At 55.8% G+C, this 11,453-nt stretch overlaps 1 protein-coding gene across 1 annotated transcript in view; it reads right to left on the bottom strand.

The window, feature by feature from the left end:
* cul9 (cullin 9) overlaps nucleotides 1-11,373 on the bottom strand; it is a 19,624-nt gene extending 8,251 nt beyond the window's left edge. The window contains exons 1-30 of the mRNA XM_015400285.1: nucleotides 10,767-11,373; nucleotides 10,542-10,683; nucleotides 10,281-10,471; nucleotides 10,020-10,206; nucleotides 9,756-9,950; nucleotides 9,486-9,681; nucleotides 9,177-9,378; nucleotides 8,917-9,107; nucleotides 8,650-8,846; nucleotides 7,791-7,939; nucleotides 7,626-7,714; nucleotides 7,453-7,558; nucleotides 7,153-7,380; nucleotides 6,900-6,990; nucleotides 6,648-6,819; nucleotides 5,976-6,081; nucleotides 5,807-5,902; nucleotides 5,557-5,732; nucleotides 5,346-5,479; nucleotides 5,056-5,241; nucleotides 4,711-4,740; nucleotides 4,149-4,285; nucleotides 3,886-4,068; nucleotides 3,312-3,469; nucleotides 3,015-3,213; nucleotides 2,685-2,853; nucleotides 1,689-1,834; nucleotides 1,474-1,600; nucleotides 1,205-1,407; nucleotides 876-1,135 (exon numbers count right to left, since the gene is read on the bottom strand). Of these exons, the coding sequence (XP_015255771.1) occupies nucleotides 876-1,135; nucleotides 1,205-1,407; nucleotides 1,474-1,600; nucleotides 1,689-1,834; nucleotides 2,685-2,853; nucleotides 3,015-3,213; nucleotides 3,312-3,469; nucleotides 3,886-4,068; nucleotides 4,149-4,285; nucleotides 4,711-4,740; nucleotides 5,056-5,241; nucleotides 5,346-5,479; nucleotides 5,557-5,732; nucleotides 5,807-5,902; nucleotides 5,976-6,081; nucleotides 6,648-6,819; nucleotides 6,900-6,990; nucleotides 7,153-7,380; nucleotides 7,453-7,558; nucleotides 7,626-7,714; nucleotides 7,791-7,939; nucleotides 8,650-8,846; nucleotides 8,917-9,107; nucleotides 9,177-9,378; nucleotides 9,486-9,681; nucleotides 9,756-9,950; nucleotides 10,020-10,206; nucleotides 10,281-10,471; nucleotides 10,542-10,683; nucleotides 10,767-11,315 (5,195 nt within the window). The 5' untranslated portion in view covers nucleotides 11,316-11,373. The remainder of the gene's footprint in view (nucleotides 1-875; nucleotides 1,136-1,204; nucleotides 1,408-1,473; nucleotides 1,601-1,688; nucleotides 1,835-2,684; nucleotides 2,854-3,014; nucleotides 3,214-3,311; nucleotides 3,470-3,885; nucleotides 4,069-4,148; nucleotides 4,286-4,710; nucleotides 4,741-5,055; nucleotides 5,242-5,345; nucleotides 5,480-5,556; nucleotides 5,733-5,806; nucleotides 5,903-5,975; nucleotides 6,082-6,647; nucleotides 6,820-6,899; nucleotides 6,991-7,152; nucleotides 7,381-7,452; nucleotides 7,559-7,625; nucleotides 7,715-7,790; nucleotides 7,940-8,649; nucleotides 8,847-8,916; nucleotides 9,108-9,176; nucleotides 9,379-9,485; nucleotides 9,682-9,755; nucleotides 9,951-10,019; nucleotides 10,207-10,280; nucleotides 10,472-10,541; nucleotides 10,684-10,766) is intronic.
* Nucleotides 11,374-11,453: the final 80 nt, after the last annotated feature.

Below are 11,453 nucleotides of genomic sequence, written 5' to 3'. Positions count from 1 at the left end.
CAGAAGCCGTCCCCGTCAGACGCCTTCGTCCCCGTCAGACGCCGTCCCCGACAGACGCCGTCCCCGACAGACGCAGTCCCCGACAGAAGCCGTCCCCGTCAGACGCCTTCGTCCCCGTCAGACGCCGTCCCCGACAGACGCCGTCCCCGACAGACGCAGTCACCTTCAGGGCTCGTCTCAGCATGGTCTCCAACCATTGGTGAGACCAACCTCTAAAGGGATGCTGGGAGTCTCTCCATGGACAGATCTTCTGTTAACCTCATAATAAGAGGCTGAAGGAGGTTTTCTGGAGTCCAGTGGACCGGAACCGGTTCAGTTCTGGCCCAGAGACCAGAGCCGGTGCTGCAGAGGAGTTTCCTGAGGCTAGCAGCATCGTAGCTAACAGAGGCTAGCATCCAGAGTGGAAGGTGGCGCTGTGGGTGGTCCCTGCTCAAGGATAAACTACCCCCCCCCCCAACTTCCTATGACAAACAAATTCAAACCATGAAAATGATTTTTGTAACTTTATTTGATAAATTGACAGATATTTGAATTCATACAGTATTTTTGGTCGGATCATTTTCATCCTTTAAACTAGAAACCTCTGAAAGTGGAGAAACTAAAGATCTCAGAGGATCTCAGCGCCTCCTGCAGCCGATGGCTGCTGAGGCGGCATGTCGCCACCTGCAGGGCGTCTGAACCTCTGTTACAGACCCAGGTCGGTAACCTGGTGAAAAGGGGCGGAGCCACAGGAGCGATAGACCGAATGAACCAACAGGCTTTGGTCAACATCAGACTTTATTCAGGATGAACTCCTTCTGGCCCAGACAGTCTGGAGGAGAAGCTAAACCCTGACGCTGACAGTGCGTGCATGAGGTCAGAAGTCGCGGTCACACCTGATGTCAGCCATGCTGTCTGTGGTGGCGGCGTCCTTCGTGGAGTCGGAGCGAACGAAGGAGAACTGGGCGTGGCCTTTCCTGGGCGTGGACGGGTCCTCGGGGACAAACTCCACGATGTGAGGGTTGTCCTCGTTGCGTCGGACGCAGCCTTTGTTGATGACATGCATGATGCAGGACAGCACGTCGCCGGTGCTGCAGGCGAATCGGCCGGCGCCCGCAGGCCGAGACGCCTCCTGCTTCTGACACGAGTCCAGGACCTGAGGAGGACAGGAGGTGAAGGCGGCGTTGCAGGAAGAACTGCGGGTCAGAATCAGAGCCGGGCTCACCTTAAAGACCAGGTTATCGATGTGCATCTCCTTCTCCTGCTTCATGATGTTCACGATCAGACAGTAGATGAAGTTCCTCTTCCTCTCCAACGTCCCCGCAGCGTCTTCGTCCACATTCAGGTACGTCTGCCTGGGCAGCAGCTGCGTCACCGTGTCGCCCTGCACACTGCGCGTCAGCACCTCCTGGTTCAGCCGGAGCACACCTGAGGACGGGAGGGGGTTAGAGAGGGGACAGACATGATGGGGGGACGAAGAGGAGAAAAGCTGACCGGCGGCGGGCTCGTCCGGAGGGCTGCAGGTCAGCGGTCCTCCCTCGCTGATGAGCGGCTGCAGGGCGTGCAGCAGGACGGCAGCGGACAGTCCGCTCTCCTGCAGCAGATCTTGGACTCTGACCTCCTGCAGAGACACAGCAATGGAACGGATCAGAACCGCCTCGAACCCAGAACCCTGCAGGGAGCTGGACCCACAGCAGCGCCGCTCTCACCTCCAGACTGTTGAACTGCAGCAGGATGAACATCTGCAGCGTGGAGACGTGCAGCGTCCAGCTGCCCATCTGCAGCTCGGCGTGACCGAGCCAGGTCCACTGCAGCCGCCGAGGCTTCGAGTGACTCAGGCTGTACATGGACTGACCTGCAGGGTCACACAAGTCCGGTTCAACTTATCCCTTACTAAACCAGAGTTAAATAAACCCCAGTTAATCTGAACCTGAGTTAATCTGAAACAAACCCGAGTTAATCTGAAACAAACCCGAGTTAATCTGAAATTAACCCAGAGGTAATCTGAAACAAACCAAGAGTTAATCTGAAACAAACCAAGAGTTAATCTGAAACAAACCAAGAGTTAATCTGAAATAAACCAAGAGTTAATCTGAAACAAACCAAGAGTTAATCTGAAACAAACCAAGAGTTAATCTGAAACAAACCTGAGTTAATCTGAAATAAACCCAGAGTTAATCTGAAATAAACCCAGAGTTAATCTGAAATTAACCCAGAGTTAATCTGAAACAAACCAAGAGTTAATCTGAAATAAACCCAGAGTTAATCTGAAACAAACCAAGAGTTAATCTGAAACAAACCAAGAGTTAATCTGAAACAAACCCGAGTTAATCTGAAACTGATTTAATCAGAAATAAACCCGAGTTAAAATGAAACAAACCAAGAGTTAATCTGAAACAAACCCAGATGTAATCTAAACCTGAGTTAATCTAAACTGTGATTAATCATAAAAAAACCCAAGTTAATCTGAAACAAACCCTAGTTACTCTGAAATAAATCCAGAGTTGATCTGAAATAAACCAAGAGGTAATCTAAACCTGAGTTAATCTGACATAAACCCGAGTTAATCTGAAACAAACCCAAGTTAATCTGAAATAAACCCAGATTTAAGTGTAATTAACCTGAATTAATCATGTGATCTTAATCTGGATCAATCAGAATAAACCCGGTTCAGACCGTCCTAATTCTACGGAACTGGAACCCACTGTGGGTGTAGAACTGGGTGAAGTGGTTCAGGTAGGAGCAAAGGTCGGCTGGAAAATGCTTGGCTGGTTCTTCCAGGAAGCAGAGCGAGGATACGGCCCAGCATCGTGGCGACAGAACCAGGACCTGGACCTCAGCCTCCTCCTCTGACTCCATCCAGTCTTCCTGAATCTACAATGAAGGATAAAAGAGGTCAAAGGTCAGAGTGTTGGCCATGTGGTTTAGAGCTGGATTAAATCTCTGTTCTGCCAGGAGTTCTAGTCCAGTCATTCCGATCCGGCCAGCGAGGCGCTCACTGATTGGTTGGAAGCTAACCGGGTTAACCCGCCTACCTGGTCCTCTTCCTGCAGCTGGCGGTCCAGCTGCTGGAGGCGGTAAAGATGGAACTCCTGCTGCAGCTCAGCCGACTCGCTCAGGTTCTTCAGCATCTGCTGAGGGAAGCGACTCGGGAAGCAGCTGCCGATCTGAGCGATGACGGCGCTCTCCAGCCATACGTTGCCCTGGGCCAGCAGCCGGTCCCCCAGGTAGTACCTGTACAGGTAGAGGGGCGGAGACTCGTCAAAACTCTGCCGTGCTCCGGATCCTGGGCGACCAAAAGGTCAGCGCTGCAGAGCTGGGCCGGTTCCTACCTGTAGAAGTGTTCGAAGGTGTTGGCGAGCTCCAGGCCCGACAGGAAGAGCATCGGCTCCAGAAACTGCTGCAGCCGCTCCAGAGTGGCCACTCCACCAGGGGGCGCCCTGCTGGCCTGGATCATCTGATCGATATACTGAGCAAAGCGCTCGCTGACCTGCAGAACAGAACATCATCATCCTCAGAACACGTAGCATCTCTCTGCTGTCAGTCCGAGTTAAACCCGACATCCAGCTGATCCAGCAGGACCAGACCCACTAGGACCTGGAACCAGCGCTCAACTTCTGGAGCAGCAGAAGGTTAAGGAGACCCAACATAAACCTGGGATTAAAACCCACATAACTCTGGGTTTTCTGGGAAACCCAAACAAACTGAACCCACTTAGGTCTGGTTTAAATAAACCGGGTTTCAACCCAATTTAAATTAACCTGGATTAAATCTGATTCAGTTCTAGTTTAAATAAACTAGAGCCGAGTCAGAATAAGCTGTGATCAAACCAAGCAGGCCTTAGGGATGAAGTGCAGGTAGAGCCTAACCATAAACCACAGGCGACTCGGCGTGGTTCAGACTCACATGCATGGCCTTCAGGATGGAGAGCTGCAGCAGCGCGGCGGAGAAGCCGTGCCGCAGAGCGAGGATGAAGGCGGTCTGCTGCCCAAACAGCTCCTCCATGGCGCTCTTCAGCCGCAGGTACAGAGTCCGATAGCGCTCCACAAAGTCCGGCAGACTGCAGCTGGACTCCAGGAACCTTTTCACCTGAAGGAACGATGCGATTCTCATCACACGGTTTCATATCTGAGACCCGCAGAAGGTGGCTGAGCGGTGCTGGGCTTTACCTGCTGCTGCACCACCCCCTGCCAACAGAGGGCGATGCCTGCGATGCTGCTGCTGCTCCTCACTTTGGGCTTGACCGAGGAAGATGAGGAAGAGGAGGAGGCAGTGGGGCCATCTTTGTTTTTGCCCTCCTTCCCATCTAAAAGACATCAGAGACGTGATGTTTGCTGCAGCAGGCAGAGTTAACCAGAACCAGGCTGCAGCCACAGACAGAACACAGAACCCGCTCCGCTTCCCTCCGACTCAGAACCGGGTCTGCCTCAGATCTGGATCCGAGTCAGAACCGGGTCAGAGTCAGAACCACCAGGGGAGGAGCTCAGAAACAAACATGAGCTGAACAAGCTGGGTGGATGGGCGGGTTCAGGCGCCCCCTGCTGATGGGTTCTGGTTTTAGAGTGCAGCGCCCTCTGGTGCTGCCTAGGGGAAGTGACTCGGTGAGCCCTTCAGGTCATGAACAGATTGACCAGCTGGGGGAGGCCTGCCAGCATCCTGTCCTGGTGAGGACCAATGAAATGAGAGCAGAACAACAGACAGAACGGGCTTCAGATCCGAGTTCATACTCACTCTTCAGCTCTTTGCTCCTGTTCAGACCTTCTGCAAACAAAACAAACTCCTTTAGTCTCTGAGATCAGAGGCAAAGTCCTCCTACTGTCCTGCCTGTGGACCAGTCCGTCCGCTAGACACGCTGGACCAGTCCGTCCTCTCTGGAACTGGGCCAGTCCGCTGGACGAGCTGGGCCAGTCCGTCCACTGGACAGGTCCTGTCCGCTGGACGAGCTGGACCAGTCCCTCCTCTCTGGAACTGGTCCAGTCCGCTGGACGAGCGGGACCAGTCTGCTGGACGAGCGGGACCAGTCTGTCCCCTTGGGGAGCTGGACCTGAACTGCTACAGCGATAGCGTCACACTCACTGGACTTTACAGGTGGTTTGAGCTCCTCGTCATCAGGCGCGCTGGTGTCCACGTGGACCAGGAGGTGGGTGAGACGCCTCACTCTGGAGTTAAAGATGGCCGCCCGGCCCTTACAGCGGCGGGCCGACTCTGCGTTGTCCAGGTACTCGCTGAGCAGCCAGGAGAGCGGGCTGCATACGGAGGATTCTGGAGAGAACAGAGCAGACACGGTTCAGTTGACCAGGCTTCAACCCGTCTGGGTCAGAACCTCAGAGTTCTGATCAGGGTGTAAGGAGGCGTGTCGGGGTCACCTGACTGGGTGATGCTGAGAACGATGGGGCTAATCAAGGCCTCCCAGCAGGTCCGGCCCAGGGCCTCGGCTGCCTCGGCGTCCGGCAGGAACCGGTCTGCAAACATCTGCTCGTGCCTCAGCGCACTCTTCAGCCTGAAAATGCAAACACACCCTGGTTCCGGTTCTGTGGCTGCAGGGTGACCCGTTAATCTGGACAGAGGAAATCGTACTTGTTGAAGAGCTGCAGCAGCTGAGCCTTGTCTTCCACCACCTCCTGACACCAGGTGTGGGCCTTGGTGCTGTAGAACAGGTAAGTACGCCGGCACAGCTGCTCCTTAAACACGGGCCAGAAGGTGGGCTTTGGACCCAGCACCTCGAAGCCGTGGACCCGAGTGTCGATGCCGCCCTGAAACAGAGAAGGAACACGTCCAGATCTGAGGAGAATGACCTGCAGCAGAAGCTGAAGGAGCCGCCCCCCACCTGCTGGCATCGTTTGATTCGGATCTGGATGATGGACCAGAAACGGGTCATGTTCTCCAAAAGAACCACGCGGCTGGCGGAGGCCGGGACGTTGACCTGCAGAGATGAAGACGGAGCACTGATCAGACAAACATCTCCACCTCAAGCTGCCCAGCAGAACCATCCTCACCGTGTTGAGCTCTGTGCTGATGTAGGCCGGGTCATCCCCACCTAGAACCACTATCCGAGCCGGCATGTAGCTAGAATCCTCACTAGCCACCAGGATAGCAAGTTGTCTGAAGATGGAAATTAGAAGGTATCACCAAAAAGAAAAACAGACCCTAACACCACCAAATGGCCACACCCACCAAACGGCTGCACTGCCTGACCAAAGAGAAGGCTTTGTTAACTGCTAGGCTAGGCTCGGCAGCGCTAGGCTAGGCTTAGTGGCGCAAGGCTAGAGTCAGCGGCGCTAGGCTAGAGTCAGTGGCGCGAGGCTAGAGTCAGTGGCGCTAGGCTAGAGTCAGTGGCGCGAGGCTAGAGTCAGTGGCGCTAGGCTAGAGTCAGTGGCGCGAGGCTAGAGTCAGTGGCGCGAGGCTAGAGTCAGTGGCGCGAGGCTAGAGTCAGTGGCGCGAGGCTAGATTCAGTGGCGCTAGGCTAGAGTCAGCGGCGCTAGGCTAGGCACGTGTGCGCTAGGCTAACTTCAACGTGGTCCGTTTTGGCTTAGGTTTTGCCCCTCGTAAGGTCCATTTTGGATAATCTGTCCCTAGCAAAGGCTTCCTTGGGAACGTCCCTGATTCTACCTGCTCACTGTGAGGTTGAAGGTTACTCATAGCCACACCCACCCAGTGACCGCACCCACCTGATGACCACGCCTTTGTGCATGTAGATGTTGATGAAGTGGGATCCAGTGCAGCCATTAGACTCCCAGTAAGTCTTGGGGTTCTTGTCGGTCAGCTTGTTGGCTCTGTGGTGGTTGGACGACACCTCCACCTTCTCCCAGCATTTATCCTCCTTTAGCTCCACACTGGAGCCTGAACACAGCGCCAGTGAACCCAGTCAAGCCAGTTCTGCATCCAGTCCTGACTGAAGAGAGACCATGACCTGCACTGACCTTGGCAGAGGTTCCTCAGGAAGACGTCAAAGAAGGGAATGTTGATTGGCTGGTGGCTGCGGCGATGTTCCTCAATCTGTCCCAGCACCATCTGACAGTAAACAGGAAGCAGAGGAAATGGAAACCATCACACTTCTGGTGGACCTACAGGGGCTGAGAACATCCAGCAGCTGCTGGGAAGTACCCTGAGGTCCCCCTGGACAGCAGGTCTCTGGAAACCGAATCCTTCCCTTGAAGAGCGGATGTTGCGTACCTGGATGCATCCTGCCAGCACGCTGGTGGTCATCTTCTTGTAGAGGCTGGCGTACTTCTCACAGTCGCCGATGAGGTCTCTGAGCTCAGTGACCAGCAGCAGGTTGGTGCTGTGTTTGTCCAAAGCCTTCACCAGAGCCTCTTTGGTCCCCAGGCGGCACATGACCACAGCATAGTCTTTGTTGAGAGACGCCAGACGGTACAGAAAGCGGATGAACAGCTGCACCACCTGTGGAGGCATCACAGCACATTCAGCAAGAGGCTGCAGGTGATGCGGCAGCTGTCAGGCGACGCGGCTAACCTCTCTGTCGTTGATGAACGCCGTCATGGTGGACAGGCACGGCTCAATGCTCTCGTGCCATGGCAGCATGTCCTCCTGGTAGTTGTCCAGGAACTTGTTGAGGATCCTGCAGGAACAACCAGCTGGTCAAACAAGCTCCCACAGCAGAGAGAAACGCAATGAGAGCCGCCTACCGCAGAATGGAGAGCTGGACGGCCCGGTCAGCTCTATGCTGCTCCATCAGACGGACCAGGTCCTGGTAGGTGTCCCGACTGTGCGTCACCTACATCAGCAGAGGAGAGGAGCATCAGCCCTGCATTTCTGGACGGTCCGCTCACGTCCAGTTCACAGGAACCCACCTGTCTGCGCTCCTCCTCCAGCTGAGTGGTGTCGTCACAGAGCAGCTGCTCCAGAGTCTGGATCACCTCTTTGGTCACCGTTAGCTCCTTAAGACTCACCACCAGCATCTGCAGCTCCGTTCCCTTAAAGTCCAGCTGTTCCTGACACTCTGAAGGCACAAAGGACCCCAGTTCACTATCTATAGAGCAAATCACTGACTCGCACAATCCATGCAGGCACACAGGTGGATCACTGGTGGTAGCCACTGCTACCAGTGACCTTCAGTAAGAGCTGGACATAAAGAACGAAGCAGAATGATTGAAAAGGGGTCCTTATGTCCTCCAGCAGTCTAAGCCTATAGCAGCAGAACTATAGAGATAGCTCAGGATAACCTGAGCCACTCTAACTAGAAGCTTTATCAAAAAGGAAAGTTTTAAGCCTAGCCTTAAAAGTAGTCTGCCTCACGGACTAAAACTGGTAGTTGGTTCCACAGGAGAGGAGCCTGATAACTGAACCTATTGCGCCTCCTGAGAACTACGCGTCATCATTAGCCTAAGACTGGGAACCCAGCTTTGGCACTAGCGTACCTTTGCTATGGGGAGAGGACCTTGGCTATAGGGGGCGGACCTTGGCTATGGGGAGCGGACCTTGGCTATAGGGGGCGGACCTTGGCTGTAGGGAGCGGACCTTGGCTATGGGGAGCGGACCTTGGCTGTGGGGAGCGGACCTTTGCTATGGGGAGCGGACCTTGGCTATGGGGAGCGGACCTTGGGTATGGGGAGCGGACCTTGGCTATGGGGAGCGGACCTTGGCTGTGGGGCGTACCTTGGCTGTGGGGCGTACCTTGGCTGTGGGGCGTACCTTGGCTGTGGGGCGTACCTTTGCTCTCCAGCTTGTGCACCATGGAGATGTGGTTGAGGGCAATGATGGCCAGCATGGTCTCCGCTCTGGACAGCGTCAGACACTTCTTGAGGACGGCACTGACGCCACAGTCCACCAGCTGCTCTGCCAGGCTCTTGTGGTTGGCGATGAGCATGATGATTACAAGCAGCCCGTTCCGCACCGACAGCATGCAGCTGCACAGAAAAGCAGCCGTCAGTGGGCGGAGCTGGGGGGCAGTTCGGGGGGGTGAGATGACAGACTTACCCTTGGGTCTTCAGCATGACGTCGATGGCAGAAGGGATGGCGCTCAGCAGGCCTCTGGAGCCTTCTGGTGTGGCAGAGCCAATGCTGGCGAAGATCTCCAACATCATCTGGGTTCCTGACTCTGGGAGCGGGGGGCTGCTGCCGACGCTACGCAGGTCGTGTTTACTGGCGCCAGTAATGACCTTCAGAGTCTGAGACAGAGGGTCAGGGTCGGGTCAGGGTGGAAGGACAGACACATCAGAGCGAGTGCAGAGTCTTACCGCCAGCGCCAGCTGGAGGACATGCGCCACGGTGGAGAACTCCTGCATGCAGGACAGCACGGCTTTGACTCCTCCCTCGGTGGCAAAGCTGACCCTCCACTCGTACCTCAGCATGAGCAGGTGGGTCAGTCTGAGGGTGCTCACCACCACGTCTTTGGAGGAGGATCCCAGCAGCTCCACCAAAAGCTTCAGCACCTTGTCTCTGTCAGAAACGATGAGCGTCAGTCCGTTCCGTCAACCAGAACCGTTCGCAGCAGTCTACCAGCAAACAGACTACAGCAGACCTCCTTTCAGGGAGGGGGTTCCTACCGTACGGTCTGGGCATAGTCGCTCCTCATGGAGTTCTTCTCCTGAGAGCTCCTGTCCTCCAGCAGCCGGGTGAGGAAGAGGACGGCGGCTAGATGCTGGGCGGGGTCTGAAGCCCCTCCCTTCTTCAGGATGTCCACCACCTCCCCCAGCTTCTCCAGTACGCTCTTCTTGCCCTGCACTCGGGGATTGTTGAACACTGCAGAAGGACAGACAGATGGAGACGGACTGATTGATGAAGGACCTTGGTCTTAATGACGGAGATGTCCCCACCTTTCATCTTGTCCTCCAGGTCGTCGGGGTATTTGCTGTCGTCTTCCTCTGGCAGCTCGCTCTCTGTCTCTGAGCTGCCTAACTCCTGAGGAACGTCCTTCTTGGCCTTCTTGGAGACGGAGCCCTTTGCTGAGGAAGAGGAGGCGAAGCTCTGCGTTCCTCCTCCCGGAGTAGGTGGAGTCAGGGAGCTTTCTGCTGCAGAGCAAAGCCCAGTCACATGCTGCTGTGGACGGAACAGCAAAGAGGTGGCGGACGTGTCCTCACCCAGCAGCTCTTCGTCCTCCAGGCTTCCTCCTCCTCTCCTCAGGTAGTGCTTGGAGAAGGTGTGGGAGCAGAGGAGGTCGCTCAGACACGACGACGGCAGGTTCTGCTTCAGGTAGTGCAGCAGCTTCTTGGCTACGTCTCCGCGGATGGACAGGTCGATGAGCGACGAGTCGTCTGGCTCCACCTCCTGGACAGAGGACAGACTGCCGTGAGAGTTGGAGTCTTTGACCTGCAGAGGGTCGATCCGGCTCCGGTTCTCACCTGCTCATCTAGGCTCTGCAGCAGGAGGCCGTTCACCTCCTGCTGCTGCTTGGGCTCCAGCTTCTTGATGAAGAACAGCACCTCCCACCATTCAGCTCTGCTCAGGGCCGCCGGCTCGCTCTGCGGCTCGTCTGTCAGGTACGGCAGCGAGTAGAGACCGCCGGGAGGCTTGGAGAAGAAGGTCTGGCTAACTGAAGAACAGAACAGACAGCGTCACCATGAGGAGAGGAAGAGGAGGAGCTGAGGAGGAGTTAGGCATACCTGCTGTGAGTTTGAGGGTCTCGGCCAAAGAGGAGGCCTTTTCCTGCGAGTCCTTCTCAGACTGGCTGCTGCTTCCGCTGTCCAGGATCTCCACCATGTGCCAGTGGACCCAGTAGGTTCTGGACAGGGAGTTCCAGTACACCTGGACACAGGAGAGGAGCCTGTAAAGAGCTGGGTTCTGGATGTGGAACCAGAAGGACTCGGACAAGGGAACTCGCTCCTCACCTGGACAGGCGGCGACCCGTCGTTACTGTAGCGGAACTCCCCTTCATCCCCGGCGCTAACCTCCTCATAGTCCTCCAGCATGCGCACCGTCATGCCGCTCTTCAAGTTGTCCTGGACGTACTCTACGTAGGCAGAGCGGCTGGTGAAGTCCGACCTCGCCTTGAAGCCATTTCCTGGTTTCTTCTTCGTTGGTGTGGATGCGGGCGCAGTGATTGGGGACCCGGCAGAGAGGGAGACGGATGGGGCGCAGAACCGGGGCTGGAAGATTGACCTGAGGACCGGATGACACGCCTCCTCGCCCTGCTCCTCTCCACAGGGACCGCCCCCTCCTGGGAGATGAGCGGCGTCCTCTGGCAGCTTCCGGTTGCGGTCCCAGCCCATCACTCGGACCAGCTCCGAGATCAGGTTGGCCATGGCCATGGTAAAGTCGAACTCTCTGTGGAGGCGCAGCAGCTCGGGTTGGTGGGTGGGGCCAGATGAGGAGGGGGCGGGGCTTCCGTCCGGTCTATCAGAGGAAGTCTCCGCCCCCGCAGTGTTCAGTCTATCCATCAGAGACGTGACACACAGGTAGCGCTTCACCAGGGAGAACAGCAACTTCCCTGGGATCTGAAGAGACCAGAAGCAGGTGGGTCAGCGGTAACAGGTCAGAGGCTGCCGGGTCAGAGGTAACAGTTTAGAGAGGGTAGG

This window comes from Cyprinodon variegatus, unplaced genomic scaffold, assembly GCF_000732505.1.
Source record: "Cyprinodon variegatus isolate N-32 unplaced genomic scaffold, C_variegatus-1.0 Scaffold1090, whole genome shotgun sequence".
Classification (NCBI taxonomy): Eukaryota; Metazoa; Chordata; class Actinopteri; order Cyprinodontiformes; family Cyprinodontidae; genus Cyprinodon; species Cyprinodon variegatus.
This window is presented reverse-complemented; position numbering and strand designations above follow the sequence as displayed.